This window comes from Phragmites australis, chromosome 4 (genome assembly GCF_958298935.1).
Source record: "Phragmites australis chromosome 4, lpPhrAust1.1, whole genome shotgun sequence".
In the NCBI taxonomy this organism is placed as follows: Eukaryota; Viridiplantae; Streptophyta; class Magnoliopsida; order Poales; family Poaceae; genus Phragmites; species Phragmites australis.
The window spans coordinates 6,047,752-6,073,194 of record NC_084924.1 but is presented as its reverse complement, the minus strand read 5'-3'; the positions used below and the strand labels follow the sequence as shown (position 1 = coordinate 6,073,194).

Below are 25,443 nucleotides of genomic sequence, written 5' to 3'. Positions count from 1 at the left end.
CTTCACTAGCGCCCGCGAATGCATCTACTGAAATGTCGAAAGATTTTAGTCACGCTGGCAAGTAGTGTGTTTCCTTAAACTACGTACACAAAACAACCGCGAATTAAGTCACAAAGTAGTATTGCACATAAAACTATCGACGAAGCTTTACACAGAATACGGAATACGCATTCTTATACATCTTTTGCATACACACTGCACTTTATTGGTTTCAAGCCATAATACATATTCATCGTATACAACCCCGAGCATTAATTCTTTTTGCTGCATGGTTGATGGGTCGAGACTACCCACATGCCATGCTATACTGTATTTGTACTTACACATCTTAATTATTTTAGAGTATTAATCTAGTCTTAAATAGTCGAATCTGCCATGCACGTGTGACGTACGTGTCATCTGCGGCACGCACGTGCCAGCACCGAACCAAACAGCAGCCATGCATCGTTTGTGTCCGATGGAACAGTGACTAGCTAGACCGGGTAGGACGGCATCTTGGCGAGGCCGCAGACGCCCTCCCCGCGGACGCCGCGGCGGATCCTGACGTAGCCGCCCTCGCCCCACGACTTGCCCCACGAGTTCTTCATCACCCAGTACCTGGTGCCGTCGCTCGCCGTGCCGTACCCGACGGCCGTGATGGCGTGATTCAGCTCCGTGTCGCAGCCGTCCCCGCCCAGCACGCCGCCGTCGTAGAACTTGAACACGTGGTCGGCGCCGTTGATGGCCACGGACACGGGCTGGTGCGCCACGGCCGCCACGAGCGCGGCCTCGTTGTTGGCGGGGACGTCCTCGTGGCCGCGGATGGACGCAGCCCCCGCGTCGGCGGCGTCCGATCTGCACGACCCGTCCTCCCCGCGGTACGGGTAGCCGGACTCCGAGGCCAACCCGCCGCGGCGCTCGATGAAGTCGAAGGCGTTGTCCATGAAGCCCCCGTCGCAGCCCTGATCGTCGCCGTAAACGTCGCAGTCCACCAGCTCCTGCTCCGACAGCGACACCAGCCGCCCCGTCCGGATCTTGGTCAGCCCTTCCACCGCCGCCACCGCCGAGAACGCCCAGCAACAACCTGCACGCATGCATGCCCGTCAGATTGGGTCACTGGAACATGCACAGCAGCTCGGTGACTGTACATGCGCAGCTGTATTATCACTTCTTTTGTGAGTCAAATGATTGGATTAGATGATGAAACATATATATGGCTACTAATGAACTTCAGCGCATGTGAAAAAAATAGGAATCATTTGAGGTAAGTTATTTTTCACCAAAAGTGCATGGATTGAAGTGTAGGTAGACTCTAGTCTTCCATTGCCAAGTATCTCGTTTTGCTTTACCTTTCTGTTCAGACCTCGCGTGCGTCACGTAAAAGTTACAGACGTGTCCACGCATGCACGACACAATTGCAAATTTGCACTGCACTATTTCTGGATCAACTATTAACTTGTTTTTCATTTATTTTTTTGATTCAAATACTAGCTAGACAGTTATTCAGTATGCATCATGCATGTGGTGTGTGCCGGTGTCTCGTAATTCGTACCACAGGAGCCTTGGTCCTTGACGCCGGTGACCGCGCCCTTCTTCCTCCAGTCAATGCTCCGCGGCGCGTCCGCCAGGCTGAAGTTCTCGTACCTGAACCGGCCACCCCTTGCGCCGGCCACGGTCTGCGGGCGCCGGTAACCGGTCCTCGCGGCCCGGAACTCGTCGTCGGTGAGGTCGGCGAACCTGTTCGTGGCCAGCCGGTGGCTGTGCGCCCCTGCAGCGTTAAACGAGTCAATCAGCCTGGCGTTAGCCCGGAATATCTCCAGCCGCCGAGCCTTCTCCGTCTCGTCCTTGTACGTGCGCCCGTGCTCCGCCATCCACTTCTCGTGCCGCACCGCCATGGTGGCATCGGCAGCGGCGTCCTCCCCGGCCAGTTCGCGCGCCGCCAGCGCACGGGGAGCAGTGCAGACGCTGCTCACGATGAGAACAGCGAGGATTAACAGTGACGCGGACATGTTTACTTCAAGTGCCATGCACCAGCAGCTCAGGTGTGTACTGCGTAACAAAGTGTTTTTTTTTGGTTGCTCAAGTAGCTTACTGCTTGGCCAAATCCGGCAATGCAGGAAGGGGTTTATATAGAAGGTCTGGAGCAGGAAAGGAACCAAAAAATTGTTAGGCATCGTTAACTGTTACTCTGTTAGTGCTAACAGAAAATTTCCATGGCGCAATCATGATTAACACGAAGAAAAGAGCCGCCACTACTAAAAAACTATTTTTTAAGACACTTAGGATAATTTTCTACAAGCGGTTTATTTGAAAAACCACCTGAATAATTGGCGAGGGCCTCCTGCAGTTACGGACCGTCTGTGAAAATATATTTTCATAGACGGTTCCTTATGTGAACCGCCTCTAAAAATGACCATCTATTAAAAAATTCATAACTTTTGTACATGAAGTCGGATGAGGAAACAATCTATATGAAAATTGTGGCTTTCGATGAGATCTACAACTTTGTAGTTGAAAGTTTTTTTATTTGAAGTCATTTAGATATCTAAATAATCGTTTGAAGTTTCAAATAATTATTTGGGTATCTAAATGACTTCAAATGAAAAACTTTTCAACTACAAAGTTGTAGATCTCATCAATGACTACAATTTTCATATAAACTTTATTCTCATCCGACATCGTATGAAAAAGTTATAAATTTTTAAAGATAAGCTGACACACATTTTTACAGCGGTCCGTATAAGGAACTGCATGTGGAAATGGGTGACACCTTATTTTCAAAAATTTATAACTTTTTTATACGAAGTCGGATGAGGATAAAATTTGTATGAAAATTGTAGCCCTCGACGAGATCTACAACTTTGTAGTTGAAAAGTTTTTCATTTGAGGTCATTTAGATGCCCAAATAATCATTTAAAGTTTCGGATTGCAGATATTAAAAGAATTACATATGCTCAATGTTCAGTTTGTTGGTAATATGCCCTAGAGGCGATCGAGTTTGCGGATTGGATCTGCTAATGGGCTTTAATGTTGATTAAAGGACCATTAGGGTTTAGAGTCATAATGGGCTTTAATGTTAATTAAAGGCCCATTAGCGTGCTCTATATAAGAATAGGCAGGGGCCAAGGCGTATTGAGTTTTTTAGAAACCCTAGCCGCCTCCTATTCCCGAACTCCCTTTGAAACCCTAGCCGGACGCGCGGTGCTAGCACACCGGCGCACGACGATTCCATCCTTGTACGTGTGGATACCGTAGAGGCGCTGCTACTATTGCGGTGCTGATCTGCTCCGGAGTACTCGGAACGTACTCGCGAGTACTCGGAAGGTGCTCGGGACGTGCTCGGGACGAGGTTGACGATCGACTACTTGACGCGCAAGACGTTGGATTGGTCTGCTCCAACTCTTCTTCCGCTGCACTGCTCGTCAAGTGGTAACGATTCATGATCCTCTACTTGCATGGCTTCCTGGTTGAATACGGTAGAGAAAATTTATTTTGTGCTAGCGTAGCCTACCAGCAACCCTTCACAGTTGTCGTTCTCTGGTGTGATGGTGGGGAGGGATCGCGCGACCCGATATCGAGTTCGAGTGCCAAAAACCGCGTAGCGTGCGTATTTCGCGCGAAAAAACGCGTGACTTGTGACTTGCGACCGTGTGGGGTTCCTGGTCGGTCCAATTTTTATTTATTTTTTTGCTTTTTTCGGTTCAAAAAATATCGATTGAGTGACCGACTATCACAGGCGGTCCGCTTAAAGAACCGCCTGTGGAAATCAATTTTCACAGGCGATCCGCTTAAGGAACTGCATGTGGAAACCTATTTTCACAGGCGGTTCCTTAAGTGAACCACCTGTGATAATAGATTTCCACATGCGGTCACTTTTGCGCCTGTGAAAATCATTTATTTCTACAGGCCTTCGATCATAGGCGGATGCACTAAACGCCTGTAAAAACGAGTTATCACTCGCCTCTAAAAATAATTTTTATAGTAGTGCGCAAAGTAAACTCCTACATGGACCATGCATATTCATTCAATTAGTTATTTTGAATGGATCCAAATTCATACGCATGTAGATAATTAGCAAAATTATCTTCATGACACTAAAGGATTGTGGCTTTAATTTGTCTTCATGACATCATTATGTTTGATTTTGGTGCAGAATACTGCAAATTTGTGATTTTGTCTATAGGACACTAGGGGGTGATTGGTTGTCCATATCCAGAGATCCTGGCTTCGCGGACACGTATAATCTCATATAGAAGCGTGTTTGGTTGTCCATATGCACTGTTTCAGCTTGGACTGGCGAATACAAATGTTTTCCTGCAGCCTGGCTCAGGAGGGAAGCTCGATTCGAGCTTCCCTCTGTAGCCTGGCTAGGCGGATGCAGGCTATTGCATCCACTCATACAAGCAAGTCCAATTATTAGTATCACAAAATCACATTCATGTGAGTAACTTATCATAATCTCAGCTCTTGCATCTGCTCATGCGACCTCAGATTCAATCAACCAAACAGAAACTCAACTCAGCCTGTCCAGACAGATATAACCAACTAAACACTCTTGCATCCACTCAGCTTGCTTCCGTTCAACCTACGTATAAGATCAATGCGAGTAACAGAACATGCGAGCAACCAATCACACCACAGAGGAGGGGCAAAATATCATTATTCCCTTACCTTCACACTTTCTAAAAATATTTTCTCCATGTATAGATTATAATTCATCTTATTTTTTCAGAATTATGCAATGTTATATTCCCCATCGGTGCGATTTTTTTCCAGATTTTTCATGTAAATTTTACATAACGAAGCTAAGGCATAATGGTCTTTTGCTCCTCTACTATACAGTGTCCTAGATGACATCACAAATTCGCAGTGCCCTAGGGTCAAAATCAAACATTACGGCAGTCTTGGAGACAAAGTCATACTCTTTTTAGTGTCTAGAGACAAATTTGCCTACATAATTTAATGTGGCTGGTGGGCCTCCATGCCATTACATGCCATTATTATATAACGAACATGATGTTGCCGCCCTTTTTGACCGAGTGCAACCTGCAAAAACATGGAGGCCATATGTGTGTGTGCGCGCTTACACATATTGCATTGTACCACCGTTGAATCGCGCATGGCCCGGCGGCCTTCTGCTGGCTGGAATCGGATTGGTGGCGCCAGCCAGCGGCTCTGCTTGATCGAGCCGTGAGTGATTCCTGGGGTCCATGTGTATTCATATGTACTGATGGTTAGGATCACACAAGTGATGTGCATCCCTACGGTACCCTCGGAATCTCTTGGCTCGCAGTTGAGAGATTGGGACGTCCCTTAACCTCGGAGAGCTTGGGATTACCATCCTTCCTCTGCGTCGATATAAAGTGTGTACGAAAATTTTGGATGCTTGGGATGCCGGGATTTCTATCGATTTCCTCCAAAATTTGAATTGCTTTTCACAAAAATCCTACGTTCGTGGCTAACAGCATGTGGTATTTATCGTCCAATCCATAAAACGAGAAGTTTTCTAGCCATCATGATAAGTAGTATTTTAACATAGATTCACTAAAATATTCGATCATTGGGTTAGGTTTTGCTCAACCCTGAATACACCTTGACCCTACTCCGTGCAGTCGTCGTTTTTCTCGTTCCCCAACAGAGACAGTCAGTCTTCGAGTTGCATACATCACCAAGGTCGCCGTCGCGGTATTTCCTTTTTCACACGCAAGATATGGTGGCGCCTTTTGAGAAACCAAGTTACTGGCATTGCATATATCCTATACGGCTGCTACGATCAAGGTCGCCATCGCGGTATCTCTTTTTTCACACGCAAGATATGGTGGCGTTTTTGAGAAACTAAATTAAAATATGTCTTAGTTTATATGTGATAAGTGATTGATAAGTGTATCGATTTAGTTTGTCGAATTTTAGATTGCTTGAGCTTGTTTCTGTTGAATTGCTTATAGAATGTGGAGTGTATGCATTTCTTTTCATATAATCCGTAGATATTCGATGGTCTGCTCTTTTTTTCAGATAGTTCATAGTTTTTGAAGTTAACTGGGATTTGTGGAGTGTCCGTATATTTTTGTGGAGAGTTCCAATTTTTGTAGAGTGTTCGTACATTTGCGGAGTTTGAACAATGTTTTTAGCATTTGGATTTCAATTGGATTGTGCTCTGAATTGATTTGAGTTTGGGTTTCAATTGAGCATTTTGATTATGGAACTAACTGCAGGTGATGTATGCAACTTGACAATCGACGGTGGGTGATCGGGGTCAAGCGGGGTGCTTGGTACCGAACGATAAAGAGGTTGGGTGGAGTCAAAAGTGATCCTAGCAGTATACGTGGAGGTCAAGCAAAGCATGGAAAATGGATGAAAATGATGTGTTGACAAAGTCAAGCGAACAGGATGCCGTTGCAAGTGACAAGGCGGCCCGAGGGATCGGAAGCGGGAGAGACTTACCGGTGGTCAAGATCATATGACGGAGTACACACGTTGACATTAAAGCGCTTGCTTAAGGTCTAAGCAAGGCGGCGAGTCACGCTTTGAGAAGCGTGCAGGCGGTTTCGCGGTTTAGCTTCAAAACCTTGTGAGGACTGGAGGAGTATGTGGCACCATCGTGAAGCTTGCATCGAGGCGAAGCTATGTCGTGAAAGCGCCACTGCCGTCCGATGAATAGAGAAGAAAATAGACAAAAATACCCACGATGGTAGGTAGTAGTATACTACAAGAGATATGTATTTTGGAAAAAAGCTAAAGTTTACTAGGCCTATAAATAAAGGGTAGGATTATGAGAGAACTTGAACCAGTCACTTGAGCCTCTTTATGTCATTAATTTGAGAGCTTAGAGCTAGGGTTTTAGAGGAGAGAAGGATGAGTGCTTAGCCTATATAATAGGTGAGAGTTTTGAGACATAAATCTTTGTAATTCATCTAAAATAGAGCTGACCTCTTTGGGTATGAAGTTTATGTTTTTGCATATTCTTGAATTCCCCTTCTTCTAGTTTCCCTCTATTGGTTCCCTTACAAATTTGCAAGTTTTTCGGTTTTCGATGTTGTTTTCGTTTCTCCTTTTAGGCTGAAATTCTAACACCTTGCAAAGTTGTTTTTCTCGTTATTAGAGACATAAACATTCACATACTCATGTACTTGAGTGGATCTTGAGTCTCCTTGCCTCTGGATAACTAACTTGGAGAGTTTACTTGCCCGATGTTGTTCTTTTTGATCTTTTGGTGATTTTTCTTAAAATCTGAGATTTGCATGGGGTTGAGTCCTGGATTGGTTTGCTGAGACACATAATATTCTATTCTAACCATGAGACCCATCTTTTGTTGGATTTTGATTTTTCATTCGCTGTCTTGCAGAGTCTGGACTCTCCGCATCCAAGTCCGGAGTCTCCGCATCCAAGTCCAGAGTCTCCGCAATTCTCCAGGCTCTCCGGATATTTTTTCGGACTCTCTGGACTTTCTGATTTGCGTGCTGTATTTCCACTGTGTTCTTGTTGCACCATGGTTTGATTCTCTTTTAGAGGTGCGTTGGGTGACAAAATAGGAGAAGGCCATCTGTTTCTCAAGAAATTTGTTGAGACGCCTATTTACCCCTGTCTAGTCGCTACTCTCGATTCTACAATTGGTATCAGAGCGGGTTTGATCACTTGTTGACCTTAACCGGCTTTGTGATCTGTAGACAACATGGAGAGAAGTGAGAAGATTCCGTTGTTTGATGGCCGTGATTTTTCGTACTGTAAGGTGCGCATGGAGGCTTATCTCTTAAGCCGAGGAAGTGCAATTTGGGAGGTAGTTGAGTGCAATTTAGGAGGTAGTTGATTCCAACTACGAGATCCCTACTGCTCGCACGACTCAGGTTCAAATCGAATAGTATGAGGCTAACAACAAGGCCAGAAATGTTTTGTTCGCAAGCCTGAGTCGGAATGAGTTTGACAAGGTTCAGCACTTCCGTATTGCCCGGGAGATTTGGACTACTCTGAGTGTCTTTTATGAAGGCACTAATCAGATTAAGGCCAGACGTCAAAGCACATACAATCAATAATATCAAATATTTGTGCAAGACCCTGGAGAGTCTTTGGATGCCATGTATGCTCGCTTTGATGGAATTATTAGCAATCTTCGATCAACTGGTGTTTTACCCTATTATGATCATGAGAGAGCGATCAAGCTTCTCTATGCTCTGGATCGTAGTATATAGGAAGTGAATATCTCGAGCATTGAAGAGTCATCAAGTTACAACACGTTGATTTGTGATGAACTCTTCAGCAAGCTCAAGTCCATCGAGATAGCCAAGGTGGCTCAAATTGGTCTCGGAAACCCTCTGTCTCAGAATATGGTGTTGGTTTCTGGACCTAGCGGTGGCAATCAATCTAGAATTGGTGTTTCTTGTGCTAACACTTTATCTGGTGGATTTACTTTGTCTTCCTTGGTCTCTATCACAGAGGAGCAGGTGGATGTGCTTGATGATGAGGATCTTGCACTGATCGTGAAGAAATTCACCCGCTTCTACAACAACCACCGAGACCGGAGGAGGGACAGTTCTCGTGCCTGCTTTGAGTGTGGTGACACCACCCACTTTAAGGAAGACTGCCAGAAGCTCAAGAAGAAAGAAGACCATGACCACGACTACGACAAGCACAAGAAGAAGAACAAGAAACCCTTGTTCAAGAAGAACCACGACAAGATGGCCAAGAAGGCGGCCAAGGCGGCTTCTAGGACGTTCGTGGAAGCTCTTAACGACATTGACACCTCTTCAAGTGAAGAGGAGAGCTCAGAGGAGGATGAACCTCAAGTGAAGAGCAAGAAGAAGGCTAAAGATCTCACTGGCTTTTTCTTCATGGCGGACGATAACAACGACAGCGACCCTGAGTTTGATCCCTTCGAGGTATTACCTTCCTACGACCAGCTTTCTATCCAAGTCAATACCTTGAATGATACTCTCGTTAGCCAGGATATATTACTTAAGAAATATGTGCGTGAGTTGAAAGAGCTTAGGCATAAGTATGAGTCTGTTTCTTTTGAGCTTGCATTTCTTAGGTCTATGCATGATGATGAGGAGTGTGAGAGTTATTTGGTGGTTATGATACAACTTGCCGAGCTTTAGGCTTTGCATGCTCAAGTTGCCAGTCTAGATCAACTCTTTTAGACGCCTGCATGAATTGCCCTTTGCGCTCAAATGATGTTGAACTAAAAGTAGTGTGCATCAAGGAGTTGGAATATATATTGGAGAGTGTTGGGAGTTCAAATAATGAGCAGCCGAATTGTCCCACCTGCATCATCTTTCAGGACAAACTCACCTGGGTTAGAGGGAAAGTTGAGAAGCTTTTAGCCGAGAATGAGTATCTTCTTTCTCTAGTAGAGAATGCTCAAAAAGCAAGGGCAAAATGAATTTGATCTTGGCTAAGGCCAAGATGTGTGCCGATAAGGCGGTTTTGGCTCTTAGGTTGGGTTTTGAGAGGGTGGCTTACAATAGAGAGAGTAAGACTGTTTTCACCACACCTACTACCCTAAAAGCTGAGAAATCCAAAATTAATACCACACCACAACTCAACAAGAAGAAACCCATACCACAACCTACCAAGAAGAAGCTCGCACCACAACCTAAGAGAGCTTCACAGTCTCATATGAGAGCCCCTGTGAGAGAGCCTAGAGTGACCTGCAGTCGAATTCTCAAGAGACGTTACCACTGCACCTACTGCCAGAGAGAGGGTCACTTGGTTGGGTTTTGTTTCGCCGTAGGAGGGATGAGCGGCGTGAGTGGGAGTGGAGTATCCGGGACATGTACCGCCCCTCTGTTAGTGTACATGAGCCTTCTCCTCACTCTTACCCACGAGTCTCTGGTGCTTTTCAGTCTCTTCCTAGAGGCGGTGTTCGACGTAACCATGACTCATATGGTTTTGATCCATGTGTAAGAGGCTTTGAGTTCCAAGGCTTTGGTGGACCACATTTTTCTCTTCGTGGTTCTCGCCCCTAGCGTACTAGTGTTGATTTTAATGCACCTTCTTTTATTGCTTCAGGGCGGATGATCTAGTACTGGATTCCCAAGAAGTTTATGACTAACCCCAGTATTAAGCCATCCACCTACTACTCTTCCTGCATGTAGGTGGTAGACGGAGGCCTGGAGAACAAGTGGCTCATTGACTTCGGTTGCTCGCGCCATATGACCCGAGATACATCATGGTTCTCTAGCTTCACTCTGATGAAGCGGCACGAGTACATCACTTTTGGGGATGGTCGGAATGGAAGGGTGAAAGCCAAAGGTATGGTAAGAGTGAATGAGAGTTTTAGTCACAAATGTGGCTTTGGTGGAGCATCTGGGATACAATTTGCTTTCTGTATCTCAGTTCCTGGATGAGGACTTGGAAGTGCATTTCAAACGTGATACTTCTCGAGTTATTGATTCTTCAAGTGCTTTGATTTGCCGGATTTCCAGAGTTGGGAGAGTTTTTGGAGCTAATTTTTCTGAGTTCCTTGGTTCTTCTCGTTGTTTGATTGCTCAACCTTCTTTTGAGCTTTGGATATGGCATAGGAGACTAGGGTATATGAGTTTTGACTTGCTTATTCGTTTGAGTGCCCTAGGCTTGATCCGAGAATTGTCCAAGCTTAAGTTTGAGAAGAACCTTGTTTGTGCTCCTTGTCGGCATGGAAAGATGGTTGCCGTCTCTCACCCACCAGTCAATCTGGTGATGACTGAACAACCGAAAGAACTTCTCTATATGGACACTGTTGGTCCTTCCCAGGTTTATTCAACAGGTGAAAAGTGGTATGTACTTGTCATTGTTTATGATTTCTCTCGTTACTATTGGGTTTTCTTTCTTGTGAGCAAGGATGAAGTGTTTTCACACTTTTAGAGCTTGGCTTTGAGATTGTTCAAAGAACTGCCTGGTGCATTGAAAGCAATTCACAGTGATAATAGCACCGAGTTCAAGAACTATCTCTTTCGTGCTTTTTGTCTTGAGCATGGCATTGAGCATCAATTTTCGGCCTCACGCGTTCCTCCACATAATGGCATGATTGAGAGGAAGAATCACATTTTAGTGGAGATGGCTAGGATGATGCTCGATGAGCATAGGACTCCTAGGAAGTTTTGGGCTGAGACCATTATCACGGCGTGCTACATCTCCAGTCGAATTTTCTTGTGCTCGATCTTGAATTCTTATGAGTTGCATTTTGGGAGGAAGCCGAAGGTTTTGCATTTGAGAGTTTTTGGGTGTCGGTGCTTCATCCTAAAGTGTGGCAATCTTGACAGGTTCGAGTCGCGTTCTTCCGATGGTATTTTCTTGGGGTATTCTCTTCATGGTCATTCTTACAGGGTCTTTAATCTTGATACTAAGACCATCATGGAGTCCTGTGATGTGACCTTTGATGAATTAACCCCTTGTAGCCCTATTTTTGAGTGTGCAGGTGATCAGGAGATGAGTGAAAGCATTTTTGTAGACAACAACCTTCCAGCTTTCGGGGATGACGAGGATGATCCACTACTTCCTACTACTACACTCGCTCCCGAGCTAGTTCCTGCCTCCTCAACACCAGCAAAGGGTTCTATAGCTCTACTTCCACTTCAGCTGCTTTCGAGCCTGCACCAGTAGTTTGAGGGGGAGGTTATCTCGCAGCGCGAAGCCCCTTAACACATTCAGCAGTGACATCCCCTACACCTAATGATTGGCGACCTTGGTGAGAGGGTAACGAGGTACAAATCTATTTCTCATGCTTATTTCATTGATTCTGCATTTGTTGCTTCTTTTGAGCCCCATGATGTTGGACATGCTTTATCTGATTTGAGTTGGATCAATGCCATGCATGAAAAGCTTGAAAACTTTGAGAGAAACCAAGTTTGGGTTCTAATAGAGCCACTCCCAAATGTTCACATCATAGGCACCAAATCGGTTTTCAAAAACAAATAGGGGGATGGTGGGTCTGTAGTAAGAAACAAGGCTAGACTAGTAGCTCAGGGTTTCACTCAGGTAGAGAGGGATAGACTTTGCAGATACATTTGCACCAGTAGCTAGGCTAGAAGTTATTAGGATCCTCCTTGCATTTGTGGCATCCCGAGGTTTCAAGTTGTATCAAATGGATGTCAATAGTGCTTTTCTAAATGGTTTCATAGAGAAAGAGGTCTATATCTGTCAAGACCCCGAACCCAAGTTCCCTAGTGCCTCCTGTATCAGTCACTGGATCAAGTAGCTGATACACACAGAATTCAACATAATGATATCAAATACATACCTATAATAAAAATAAGTAAAATAAATACCTGAAAAGCAAAAAGATGGTCTGGTGGATAAGAATCCATAACAGACTAGCCAGGCAGAAGAGCCTACAGTACAGCGGAGAGAAATGACGATGCAACCCAATGCCATAGGCAACTCGGGTGCGGACGCGGCTTTAGTGTTCTTCTCTTTAGCTTCATCTGGGTTGAGGCTGATCTCCAACTCAATAATCTAAAAGTAACAAGACTGAGTACGGAAGGTACTCAACAAGTCCTATACTACTTCAAGGGGTTGATAGATGCATAATGTATATTTCAAGTATAAGGCTTTACAGCATAGTTTTGAGCGTAAAGCAGGTTTTATGCAAGTATCCAGTTATATTCTCCATTGTTATCCTTTTTTAAAAAATGCATCAAAGCTTTTGAAAATAATTTTAAAAGTAACAATTGCAGGCATCTTCTGTTGGTACTGAGTATCACCTCAAGTCCCCAACGTGTTAGAAGGTGACCTGGTAACAAAGCTTTCAAAACAGTTTTAAAACCGGGTAACAAGCTTTATCTGGGGGTTTTCGGTCCTAGGAGAGGCTATACCTCACTCCGCAATCCCTTTTATCACATCTGGTGTACCTCTAGTACCACACAACTTCTGGCGGATCGAGCCAGGAACCTCATCACACGGACATCCAGTCTACACACTCACTTATCAAGACACATGCACCTGAAGTCTAATCATCAGTGTTACTTTTTTTGCATGTCTATGACCATGGACACGGCTATTCGAATAGATTTACACTCTGCAGAGGTTGTACAACTTTACTCATGTGATATGCTCAGCCTCCAACCATTGCAAGCGGAGGAGCAAATTATACCGAGATCCTCCAAACACCTTTTCTGCTAGGCTTTTCTACGAGACACCATAAGTACCAGAGACCATGTTCAGAATACCAGATTGGCTATGCCGTCTCTTGAAATATTCAACAGAGGGCCAGATGGACACTTGGTTTCTCGCTGCTCCCCAGCTGCCTAGTATTATGCCCAATATAATCCGGTGATAGAAGAGTCAAGTACTGCCCATTTAGGACACATGGTTGTACGGGGGTGTCTAAGCATGACGGCGCAATGACTCGGTCCTTAACCGGCCAGAGCAGGTATCTTCTGGCAATGAACACCACAAAGGTGACTCAAGCCCCCAAGAGCATCCTCATCTAGAGTACTACTCCACCTGCCCCTGCCAAAACAGTTTTTACCTATTTTTACACATCTCTCACCATATCCCACACGATGTCAAGGATTTCACATCCATCACGGAATTTATAACTATCAAGGATTCATGGTATATGAGTTAACATTGATAACAGTAAATCTTATCTCTAAGGAGAAGTGTTTTTAAAAGCGACGTCTCCGAGGAGACGTATTCTATCCTAAGCATGCTAGATATCAAGGCGTCGCCCATCGTTAATATATTTAACAATAGGTATTCCTAGGGTGATATGTATTCCGGATGATGACATGTAAGGCATGACAGTGTTGATAGGATTAACTACTACAATTACTTTGAAAGAAAATGCAGCACATGTGATAATAAGTCCGGTGTTAGTTGATCATGTATATTATTTGAAAAGCATAGGTGCAGTATGATCAAAGAGATAGGACTTGCCTTCCTGAAGGGTCAATTCACAATTGGTCTTGTTGTTCGAATTTCCTGGGTCCTTCATCATCATTGGACCTTGCCTTCAGTTCCTTCCTCGCGCTCTTGCTTAGAACCTTGACTTCGAGCCTACGGAAGAAAAACGACTAAGCAAATGAACACCAACACAAAACCAAATGAAACACCAAGGTGGAAGAAGAACGACTGAGGGAAACGACGAAAGCTAAAGCTAGCGGAAGACGATCGGCAACTCTAAGCAACGTGAAGCTAATACATAGAGAATAACAGGATAATCTAGTAAAGCTAGGTTAAGCTGCTAACTTAGTTGTTTTATCAACTTAAGAGAAAGCCTAAATAAATCACGATTAACTAGGTGAACATTTATTAGCTTAATTGCCGAAAGGCGACAGCTAGAGATTCTACGTGTAGGTGAGTGCATGTGTATAAGCATGAATGTATGTGTAATACTTACGTTTACATGTATACGAGCATGTATACATATATACGTAAGTACAACCCTAAGAAATTAAACTATAAGTGCTTAAGCGTCAGATTAAACATTCTAATCTATATAACTAAATATGGTTATTTAGCAACTAATCTTAATTACTTAGTGTTGTTTAATTGCCACACTAATTAAGTTATATTTATTGCTATCATAAAAGCATGCATGCAATTAATTAACTAGGATAATTTATTCTTTGAATCTAATTAATTAATTACTAAAAGAGTATTCAATTAATTAATTATCAATGTTAAATTATTCTATCATATTCTATTAACATGTATTTATTTATTTAACTGCTACACGGATTAATTTATCATTAAGTATACAAAGATTAATCCTATAGCTTAGTGCATGAAATAACGATCCACTTCAATTAAACTAAAGGCAATCTTTAGCTTATTCTAAGTAACAAAAGGATTAATCTAAGATTAAGCTAGTTTATCACATGCGACAATACCACGATCATAACTAAACATAGTTATCGAATTATCTAACTTAGCTCTATTTAATAAAAGACTAAGTCTAATTCTAGGTTTAAACGTTGAGACACGAAATAATTAATGAACGAGAAAATTAAATAAACTCTAAAATTTACAAGACTTGGCAGGGATGAACATTATGAATTTAGAGAAATATCGGCGAAAGAATCACCGAAATCAGAGTTGAAACGGAGGAGTTATGGACATCGGAAGATTTGCGGAAAAGGAAAAATCCTGGAAATTAAAAAGGAGCACTGTTTCACGGACTTGGTCTACGGGATTGGTGAACCAGAGTGGTTGTGAGGGTGGTCTATGGTGCACCGGAATCCGTGGGCTCGGTCTGTGGCTTTGGTGGACCAAGGCCGGCTTGGGTGGCTGGTCCACCATGGACCGACTTGGGTGGACTGGCTCGTGGGCCCACTCACCAGAGGGGGATAAGGCCGGACGGCTGGGGGCTTTTCCCGAGTGGCACAGAGAAGAGAGAGAGATCGGAGTGGCCGGCCAGGGCAAAATTCGGCTGGGCTCAACGGAGCGACGCGGCTGCGCATGATGGCGTGGTGCGGGACCGAGTGGGAGGGATGTGGAGCCGAAGAGGGGCGGTGGAGATGGCTGGCTGGAGGGGCCAACTCACCGGTGACGAGGAGAGAAGCTCACCGTGGAGGACGGTTTGCGGGCGGTGCAGTGGAACGTCCTGCAGTGGAAGGCCGACGGTGCAGGAGGACACGTGGGCAACGCAGGACGGCGTGGCGGCCAGCGCTGACGAGTTGCTGCTGTGCTGTGCGCGTGTGTATGTATGCATGTATGTGTGTGGAGGCTTGCAGAGAGAGGAGAGCTAAGGAGGGTGCCGGTGCTGCCGCTGCTGTGATGTGTTTGTGTGCTGTATGCTTGTTTGTGGATGCTTGCATGGTGTGTGCTCAGGCTTGTGCGTGCTCGTGTGTATGCTGTGTGAGAGAGAGGAGCAAGGGAAGGTGTTCCTTACTGGTGAAGCTTGAGAGGAGAAGCAAGGTTGGCTGGTTGATCTTTTGGGAGAGAGGAGAGATCTTTTGGGAGGGCATGGGCAGGAGAGAGCAGGGCATGGGCTGGAGAGGAGGAGAGATGAGAGATGTCTAGTAATTCAAATGAGATGGACCTGTAACAATTCAAATTGAACAATAAGAATTGGTAATTGGATTTGGAAAGATTCAATTTTAAATTGAATGATTCAGTTTGAATACAATCGAGTCGAGTTGGATTTGTGATAAATTAGATTTGTAATAAATCAATGAAGGAATTGAACTTGAATGATTCAGATCGATTGTATGATGATTCAGTTGAACAAATTGACTGGAGTCAGATTGGCGTAATTCAGATAAGTTTGGAATTAGAAATTGAATGACCTTAGAATGAGAATGAGAATTAAGATATTCGAACTTGAATTTATTAATTGAATCGAATTGAATGGAATTTACGAAACAACTGAACGGGGAGAATCGGATTATACTCGAATGACTTGAATTGCATTCGAGTACGAATTCGATTTGATTGAATCAGGATTTGAGATATTTGAGATTAAATTCAAATAGGAGTATTTGAATTTGGATCTGAATTAGAGATTGAATTCGACATTAATTCCAATAAGGGTGTTTGAATCAGGAAAAAGGTTTGAACTGGAAACCTCGGTATTTGAGAGAGGTTTGACTTCAATGGAATTGAATTCAAATTGAATTTCAGTTGAAAAGAATCTAAGAAACAGATTTGAATTCGAGAGACATTCAATTTCGTGTGGATCAAAATTACTTGGGGGTAATTCAATGGAATAATTGAATTATAGACTTTAGCTGGATTGGAAGATCGATTTTCACAGATTGATTTGGAAAAGGAAGTTACTGAAGTAAATTAAACGGATTTGAATTTAAGAGACGTTCAATTTCGTATCGTCACTCAAGGAACCATAAGAGAAAACAAACCACAAAAGCATATGATCAATTTATGCAACGATTAATTTAGAAATTAACTTAGTGATCTTTGGAATACTTAGCCAAATGATATATTTGAATACACACATACAAGTACATACGTATTCAAATATATATTTTCTTGATTTTATACTGGTTTAATAATTAGAAAAAGTTTTAATTTAGAGTGATTTTTGCTATTTTCTAAAATGCTAAAACTCAGAGTGTTACAATATCAAGCAATCCCCAGGCTTTGAGCATCCCAAATACTCTCATAGAGTATACAAGCTTCAGAAAGCTTTATATGAGCTTAAGTAGTCATCTAGGGATAGGCTTAGGTCTTTCCTGCTAGGGCATGGGTATGTGATGGGGTCAGCTGATAAAATTTTGTTCACTCTCAAGCATGATAATGGTTTCATACTTGTTCAAATTTACGTGGATGATATCATTTGTGGTGGCTCTTCTCATACACTTATGGCCGGCACTCCAGGACCCGCCTACGCTCGTGAAAACCCAGGTCGGTCCTCCGACCAAAAGTTTGCAGAAACTATGAGTAGAGAGTTCGACATGTCGATGATGGGGGAGCTCAACTTTTTCCTTGACTGCAAATCAAGCAATGCAAGCAAAGTACATTCGTTCACCAAAGAAAGTACACCAAAGATTTGCTGAAGAAGTTCGACATGAGCGATGCAAAGTCATTAGCGACACCAATGGCTACCTCGATCGTGCTTGATCCTAATGAAGAGGGCGATGAAGGGGACCAGCGGGAGTGCAAGAGTATGATTGGCTCCCTCCTGTACCTGACGATGACAAGACCCGACATCTACTTCGCTGTCTACTTATGTGCTCGCTTCCATGCTTCACCGAGGATCTCACCACCAAACGGTTAAACATATTTTGAGGTATCTCAAGCACACTCTCGAGTATGATCTTTAGTTTTCTGCATCCTCTTTGCTCTCTTCATGGCTTTCTGGATGTGGATTTTGCTGGTTGTAGAATGGACATGAAGAGTACCTCTGGTACTTATCATTTCTTGGGTACTTCTCTTGTGTGTTGGTCTTCTCGCAAGCAGTTTATCGTTGCACAGTCTACTGCTAAAGCTGAATATATAGCTGTTGCTCTTAAATTTTGTGGATGATTGCTATCTTGAGGGATTTTGGGTTAGATTTCAGGAGTGTGCCACTTTTGTGTGACAACACCAGTGCCATAAGCTTAGCTAATAACTCATTTCAACACTCCAGAACCAAACACATAGATGTGAGATTCCACTTCCTAAGACAATGAGAAGGGAGACATTGAGTTGAGCAATATAGATACCCAACACCAGCTAGCCGATATCTTTATCAAGCCTCTAAATGCAACAAGGTTTGCCTTTTCTGAGGGAAGAGCTTGGTGTGTGCCATCCCTATGGCATTGTGTGAGGGAGAGTTGCTTTGTATATACTCTATCTTACTTTTATTGTATTTGTATTGTATAGTATTTTTGTAAGATAATCATGTTAGCAAGCTCCACTTATATGTTCTTTACACTTTCTTGTACTAGTTGTGAATTTGTGCTTAGTGTAGTGGATGTATAACAATTTGTGCAAACTTAGACTCCTATTTAAACATGGCATAAAATCTGTTAAGCAAGCTTGTCTTTTCTAAGAATGAACTTCAAATGTGAACATAATATCTTGTTATCTTAGAGTATTTGCTTTAGCTTGATCAATGCTTAAATTAGAGCTAGTTCTGTGAAAAGTTTGTGCTAGACCACCTTGTTCAATTCAGTGGATTGAGGGTTGTGGACCTTTGTCTATTTAAATGTTTAGCCCATGATTAACCCATGGGAGAGCATGTACTCTTTTGTGTTGCAAAATCATAACTTGTTTTGACTTTGTGAAAAATTGTATATCTTGAATCCTATGTCGAGTTAATAAAATGAATGATCAAGTTTGAGCTAAAATTGAATCCAATATGGTAGCTTAAGGCTTCATGTGGTTTGCCAAAGAAGTTAACCTATAGTTGCTTAAAACTCACTTGAGTATAGTTAAATGATCAAATGAGAAAGTTACCTTATGCTTTTGAATGTGCTAAGAATGTTATTGTTTCATGTTATCAAACTAAGGCTTGGATTGATATATGGGTGTTTGCATATCCCGTCGGGTTGAACTTGGTTGACTAGTTTGAATTTGATATAGCACTAGTTTCTCTAATATTTACATTGATCATGAAACTGTGGATACTTTTGAGGTGACATCTTTTGGATGATCAAAATTTGCTTCACTTTCGGTGCTTGTGACATGAACTCACTTCAAGACTTTGTGCGCCTTTAAGTTATATTGTTTACTCCTAGTGTTTTAGCATCTCTAATCCTTGAAAGTGCTTTGTGATCTATAAGTGAAGCTTTGCAGGCTTGCATTTTATTTGCACATCTTTTGCACAGTCTTGTATCCTTGATGTTTACATTGCCAAAGGGAGAGAAAATATGCCCAAAAATATTATGCACAAATATTCAACAAAGGGGGAGAAAATTGCATTTATCTAGAAAAAAAAATTGGAATATGTGCAATCATCAAGGAGGAGCACGTGTTCTTGGGTTTTTGAGTTTTTCTTGCTCTTTTGAAGTTTTGGCTTGTCTTTGTCTCTCTTCATCCTTTTGCAATTCTTTTTATGCCAAGTGACATGTTTTTACTCTTTTTTGAGTTTTGGTCACTTGAATGTGCTTCATCTCTTCAAATCTAATGCTTTGTGCTTTAAGGGTTGTCAATACACTCATCAAGGGGGGATTTAAAATCAAGTTGAAATGCTCATTGGTTTATATGTGATGAGTGATTGAAAAGGGTGTCAATTTGGTTTGTCGAATTTTGGATTGCTTGAGCTTGTTTCTCTTGAATTGCTTCCATAATACGGAATGTCCGCTCTTTTCTCCGGATAGTCTGTAGTTTTTGAAGTTAACTGGGATTTGCGGGGTGTCCGCATATTTTTGTGGAGAGTCCGCACATTTGTGGAGTTTGAACTGTGTTTTCAGCATTTGGATTTCAATTGGATTGTGCTCTGAATTGATTTGAGTTTGGGTTTCAATTGAGCATTTTGATTATGGAACTAACTGCAGGTGATGTATGCAACTTGGCGGTCGATGGTGGGTGATCAGGGCCAAACGAGGTGCTTCGTGCCGGACGATAAGGAGGCCGAACAGAGTCAAGGGTGATCCTAACGGTGCACATGGAGGTCAAGCAAAGAATGGAAGATGGATGGAGACTGCGTATTGACAAAGTCAAGCGAAAGAGATGTCGTTGCAAGTGAAAAGGCGGCCCGAAGGATCGAGAGCGGGAGAGACTTACCTGCGGTCAGGATCACATGACGGAGTATATGCGTCGACATTGAAGCGCTTGCTTAAGGTGTAAGCAAGGTGGTGAGTCACACTTTGAGAAGTGTGCAGGCGGTTTCGTGGTTTGGACTCAAAACGGTGGGAGGACTGGAGGAGTACGTGGCACCATCACGAAGCTTGTGTCGAGGCGAATCTAAGTCGTGAAGGAGTCGCGCCCGTCCGATGAATAGAGAAGAAAATGGACCAAAATACCCTCGATGGTAGGTAGGAGTGTACTACAAGAGATGTGTATTTTTAGAAAAAGCTAGAAAATTTAGGGGTCAAGTTTTCTAGGCCTATAAATAGAGGGATAGTGCTATAAGAGAGTTTGAACCAGCCACTTAAGCCCCCTGATGTTGTTTTTTGTTTTTCCTTTTGAGCTGAAATTTTAACACCTTGCAAAACTGTTCTTCTTGTTGCTAGAGACATAAACATTCACATACTCATGTACTTGAGTGTCTCTTGAGTTCTCTTGCCTCTGGATAACTAACTTAGAGAATTTTCTTGCCCGGTGTTCTTTTCTTTGATCTTTTGTTGATTTTTCTCAAAATCTAAGATTTGTGTGGGGTTGAGTCATGGATTGGTTTACTGAGACACATAATATTCTATTCTAACCATGAGACCCACCTTTTGTTGGATCTTGATTTTTCATTCGTTGTTCTGCAAAGTCCAGATTCTCCGCATCCAAGTTCAGAGTCTCCGCAATTCTCCGAACTCTTCGGATATTTTTCTGAATTCTCCGGACTTTCTGATTTGTGTGTTGTATTTCCACTGCGTTCTTATTGCTCTATGGTTTGATTCTCTTTTAGTGGTGCGTTAGATGACAAAATAAGAGAAGGTCATCTGTTTCTCAAAAAATTTATTGAGACGTCTATTCACACTCTCTAGTCGCCACCTCAATCCTACACCTCTCAGTAAAATTGTATTTGAGAACTGAATCCAAGCTAGAATCGTCAACCTATGTGTCCCACCTTTGTCCAGTACGAACCTCTACCACTCTTTTGGTTCCCACAATGCCTTTTTTTTAAGAAAAAAAATCTATATTAGGTCCCTCAACTCTTATCCCGGTTTGTTTGGATCAATTTTAGCCCCTCATCTCCTAATACCATCCAAATATAGTCCCATACCCGGTTTTATATCCTACCTGGCCCATTGATTCCATAGCCAACACAACCGTAGCTGATTTATTGCTGAATGTGTGCAGATTTATTAAATCCAAGCTGAGAGTGAGCAATGGATATGGTGGACAAGCTGGGAGTGAGGTTTCACTACAACGGCAATGGTTATATGTTCCATCAATTCAATGCAGAAGAGGAATATAGATCATGCTTTACCAGCTCATCTCAAATTCAGAAACCAATTGGGACAATTTACCATGGTGGCCTAGGACTCGACAAAAATGGAACACTGGACTGAAGCCACATGGTTGGTGCTACAACACATGTGTGATGTCTGACTAAGCTCTTCCAATTAGCTGGTACAAACAAGATGGCAACTGAACATGGTGCTGCTCAAGAAGAAATTTTTACATAAACTACATGAGTGAGACAGAAACCGTGCACATCAAGTAACACATACACCATGAGATCTCTCTGTTTCATACACTTCTGGGATTACAACAAATTTTCATACGAAGTACAAAACATTCAACATCACAACAACAACACCAAGTAACACATATAGCATGAAGTCTTTTCTGTTTCTCCAGCTTGACAACACTGGCATTACCGCGCAGCAAGCTCTCATTCAGAGAAACAACCTGATTCTGCCTTATTTAGGTCGCTCCCTCCATGATATCCTTTCTCCCTGTAGGGGATTGGCGAGGATGGGGCTCCATCTCTTGGGTTGAATTGTGAGCCAGAAGAAGCAAACCACCCGGAACTCAGAGCTCCCATTGGCTCTACATGGCCGGCATGCAAAACAGAGGGAGGTGCAGGCACAGGGCTGCGCAGGGCGGGGGCGGCGTGGGCACTGGGGGGTCGGGCCGGCGTCGGATGAGATGAGCGGTGGCGGCAGAAACAGGCAATAGGGCTTATCAAAGGGAGGAAGAGGAGAGGAAACCCGTGATGGTATTGCCAAGTCACTGTTCGATGTCCACGTCAGAGTCAAGTTGGATACAAAACCAGGTATTAGACTATATTTGGATGGTATTAGGATATGAGGGACTAAAATTGATCTAAACAATAGCTGAGGGTGAGAATTAAACCAGAGTAAGTGTTGAGGAATCAAATATGGATTTTTTCTTCTTTTAAAGGAAGCTTATTGACCCTTATTGTTTTATCAAGGTGAAACAAACCTATAAGAATCCACTACTATTTTTTGCACATATGGGATGCACATAGCAAAAAAGGAAAAGAAAAGGCACCGTGAAAACAAAAGTGCAACAATTATAAAAAAACCAAAGCAAGAATTATGAAGGAGCATCAATTTGAAGCATAGACTACCATCCAAATAGGAAAATAACTTCCTAATCACTTGCTCCAAATGAGTGCATGCTGCTGCCAACATATCTCGATGCTCCTACCACTGTAGTGCAACCCACGTACGAAGCCAGCGTGTACGTGAGTAAATAAACTACAAAGGAGAGTTAGTTCTTCTTTTGCATAACCATAGAGACCAACAAAAACTGGCCGCAACCACCATTATATTGTCTTTTCATTGTTTATTAGGATCACGAAACTAATTTTCAAACATGTTGTATACAGTGCATGGTGGGTAAAGATTCGAAGCTGCTTGGATAATTAACCTTGCAGATCTTGTAGAACGATAATAAAAAAGAGGTGCTTAACTATCTTATTTATGACAAAAATAACATTTTTAACTCCCTTGTCATCATTTTTTTGTTAAATTATCTTTAGTTAATAATACTCCTTTAAGGAGGTACCACCAGAACACTTTATTTTAAGGTTTCACAGTTGCATACTTATTATAGGTGTATCATTGTGTTTGAGTGCTTGATAAAGGGAGTTTACTGATAATTTTTCAGATAGAGTTAAATTCCAGTGAACTCATCTGGCTCTTGGTTCAAGTTGGTGTCACTAAGGAAAGTGAGTAGCTCATTCCACACAATCAATATTGTGCCTTGCCAACCACTAGAAAGATACGTTGGGTGGGTTAGATTGTAGTAGGGGCATTTTTTTATATGCCATCGTAAAAACTCACAAATTCTTGATATGGCATCAGTGTGTCTATGACACAGGGGATTCACCTCAGTTATTGACAGTGGTATATTAAGGATTTAGGTTTTATCCAGTGGCTTATGAGGAATTATCCTATTGTAGTACTTGGCAATTATTTCTTGTTTGTTTCGTACTAATTTGTACAAACATGGATATTGCTAGTTTAGAGGTGAATTTACCAACCAGTTATCCTTCCAGAACCTGATTGTAAGCTGTCTTTGATGTTAAAGGTACCAAAGTAAAATAAATGTCAATTTACCTTTATCAAACTAGTCTAGAAATAAGAGTCACCTGGTTTCCATCTAACTTATGATAGAGGTTTTGACCTTATATAATTATTCCGTAATAGGTCTTTCTAGATCCTCTCTTTTGTTATTAATTTATAAATCCATTTGCATATCAGGGAGTTATTCTGAACATCAAGGTCTGGTATTCCTAAACCACCACAATCTTTATGTTGGCACATGACACTTTATTTCGTCAAGTGATACTTTTTTCTTATGACTATCACTTTGCCAGTATAATCTGGAACATAAGTAGTCCAGTCTTTTAAATACCACTCGCGAAATTAGAAAGACATCATATAAGTTGGTAGGTTATCATGCCTAAATTAAGAAGGACAAGTCTACCACCAGCAGATAGATACTTATCCATCCAACTGCTCAACATCTTTTCAAAATGTCCTTAACTCGTTTCAAGTCTGAGTTCTTATGATAATAGATTAGAATTCTCAGATAACGCAATTCTCACAGTGCGTAAGTAACTCTTTTGCATTGTCTCAAGCACCTCTCTCACCCACATGGGTCGTTAGAGACGTACTCCCTTCGGTTAAAAAAGTATGATGTTTTTGCCAAGGCTTGATCAAACTTTGAAAAACTTGACTACTAATATCCTCTAAAATATTTAATTTGAAAATTTAAATTATATGCATATATTTGCCTTGAAAATTATCCTATAATATTATAAATTTATTGGTTTTTTATAAATATATGCTAATAAAAAAATAATGATCAAAGCTATGCATTAGAGATCGTGTATTATTTAAAACATGTATATTTACCCAAACATGTATATTATCTAAAATAGTGACCAGGGGGAGCAATGATTACATGACGCCCTGAGCCATCAACCGGTTTCCGTATAAATGTTTCTACCAATTCGCCAACAAATCTTCCCGCTTTACATACACGGCATCAGGGGCAGCGACCTGGCCTTCTACGGCTTGCACAGGGCCCATTCACCTCACCGCCGGCCTGCACCGCCGCTCAGCGGCGCATGGGACAGGACTAGCAGCTCGCGGATTTTTTTTATATTTTTTATTTTTAATATTTGTAAGACTACGTGTCCGTTTTATAAATGATAGAAATAGGCTACTGCGTAAATAAGGTGCGGCAAGAGTCTCTTCTAAAGAATAGACTTAAGTTTAGAGAAACCGTTGAGAAGCAGGATAACACTAAATGTATTGATCGTTAAAAGATATTCCCCTTAGCCTGATAGCCATGACCGCATATTTATAGTTCTATTTGGAGGCGTGTCATACAAGTTGTTATTATATAACAAGGATTTAGGATTGGTCGGGTTACCTAGCTCGGGCTTAGGTAAAATATTTTTAACCCTGTCCAGAAGATATTATCTATCACAACCGAGTAATGACATTAAGTGGCAGTAGACTTGGTCGGTCGCCAAATACGACATCGACCCTATCCTGTGTGTTAAACTGGTTGTTGAGGTGACTGACATTTAATGTCGGTTACTTTGTAGCAGGCGAACGATGATCGACAGACTCCATTTGGTTGATCTTTATGGGGACTTGATGATTCCCCTTCCTCCAACACTTCAAGGGCAGGCATGCTTCGGGGTCCGCGGGCTCAGGGGTAACTCCGGAGTCTAAGAGCTCCGTGCCTCGTAGGTTTGAGGTCCACGGGCTAACGTCAGCGAAGGGCGCGGTACTGAGCCGGTTGTCAATCGTGGCACGATGTCATACTGTCATAGATGTTAGGGTGTCCACCACTTATACTGCAATCAACTACCAATCACTTCATACCAGGCCAATTGCAGTGAGTGTTCTCCTCCTGTTGAGATTCTCTATGGAGGCCAGCTACTTCCCCCGTCCTGAGAGGTAGTGGTCTAAGGAGCCTTATGGTCTCTATAAGCTTGAGTCTTGGTAGAGAGTC

General features: G+C 42.5%; 1 protein-coding gene across 1 annotated transcript; it reads right to left on the bottom strand.

Moving 5' to 3' along the window:
- Window positions 1–201: 201 nt before the first annotated feature.
- LOC133914117 (senescence-specific cysteine protease SAG39-like) lies at window positions 202–2,091 on the bottom strand. Its single transcript, XM_062357269.1, has 2 exons — window positions 1,532–2,091; window positions 202–1,063 (listed from the first exon to the last, which is right to left on the bottom strand). The coding sequence occupies exons 1-2, from the start codon at window positions 2,004–2,006 to the stop codon at window positions 474–476; spliced, it is 1,065 nt and encodes a 354-aa protein (XP_062213253.1). The 5' UTR covers window positions 2,007–2,091; the 3' UTR covers window positions 202–473.
- Window positions 2,092–25,443: the final 23,352 nt, after the last annotated feature.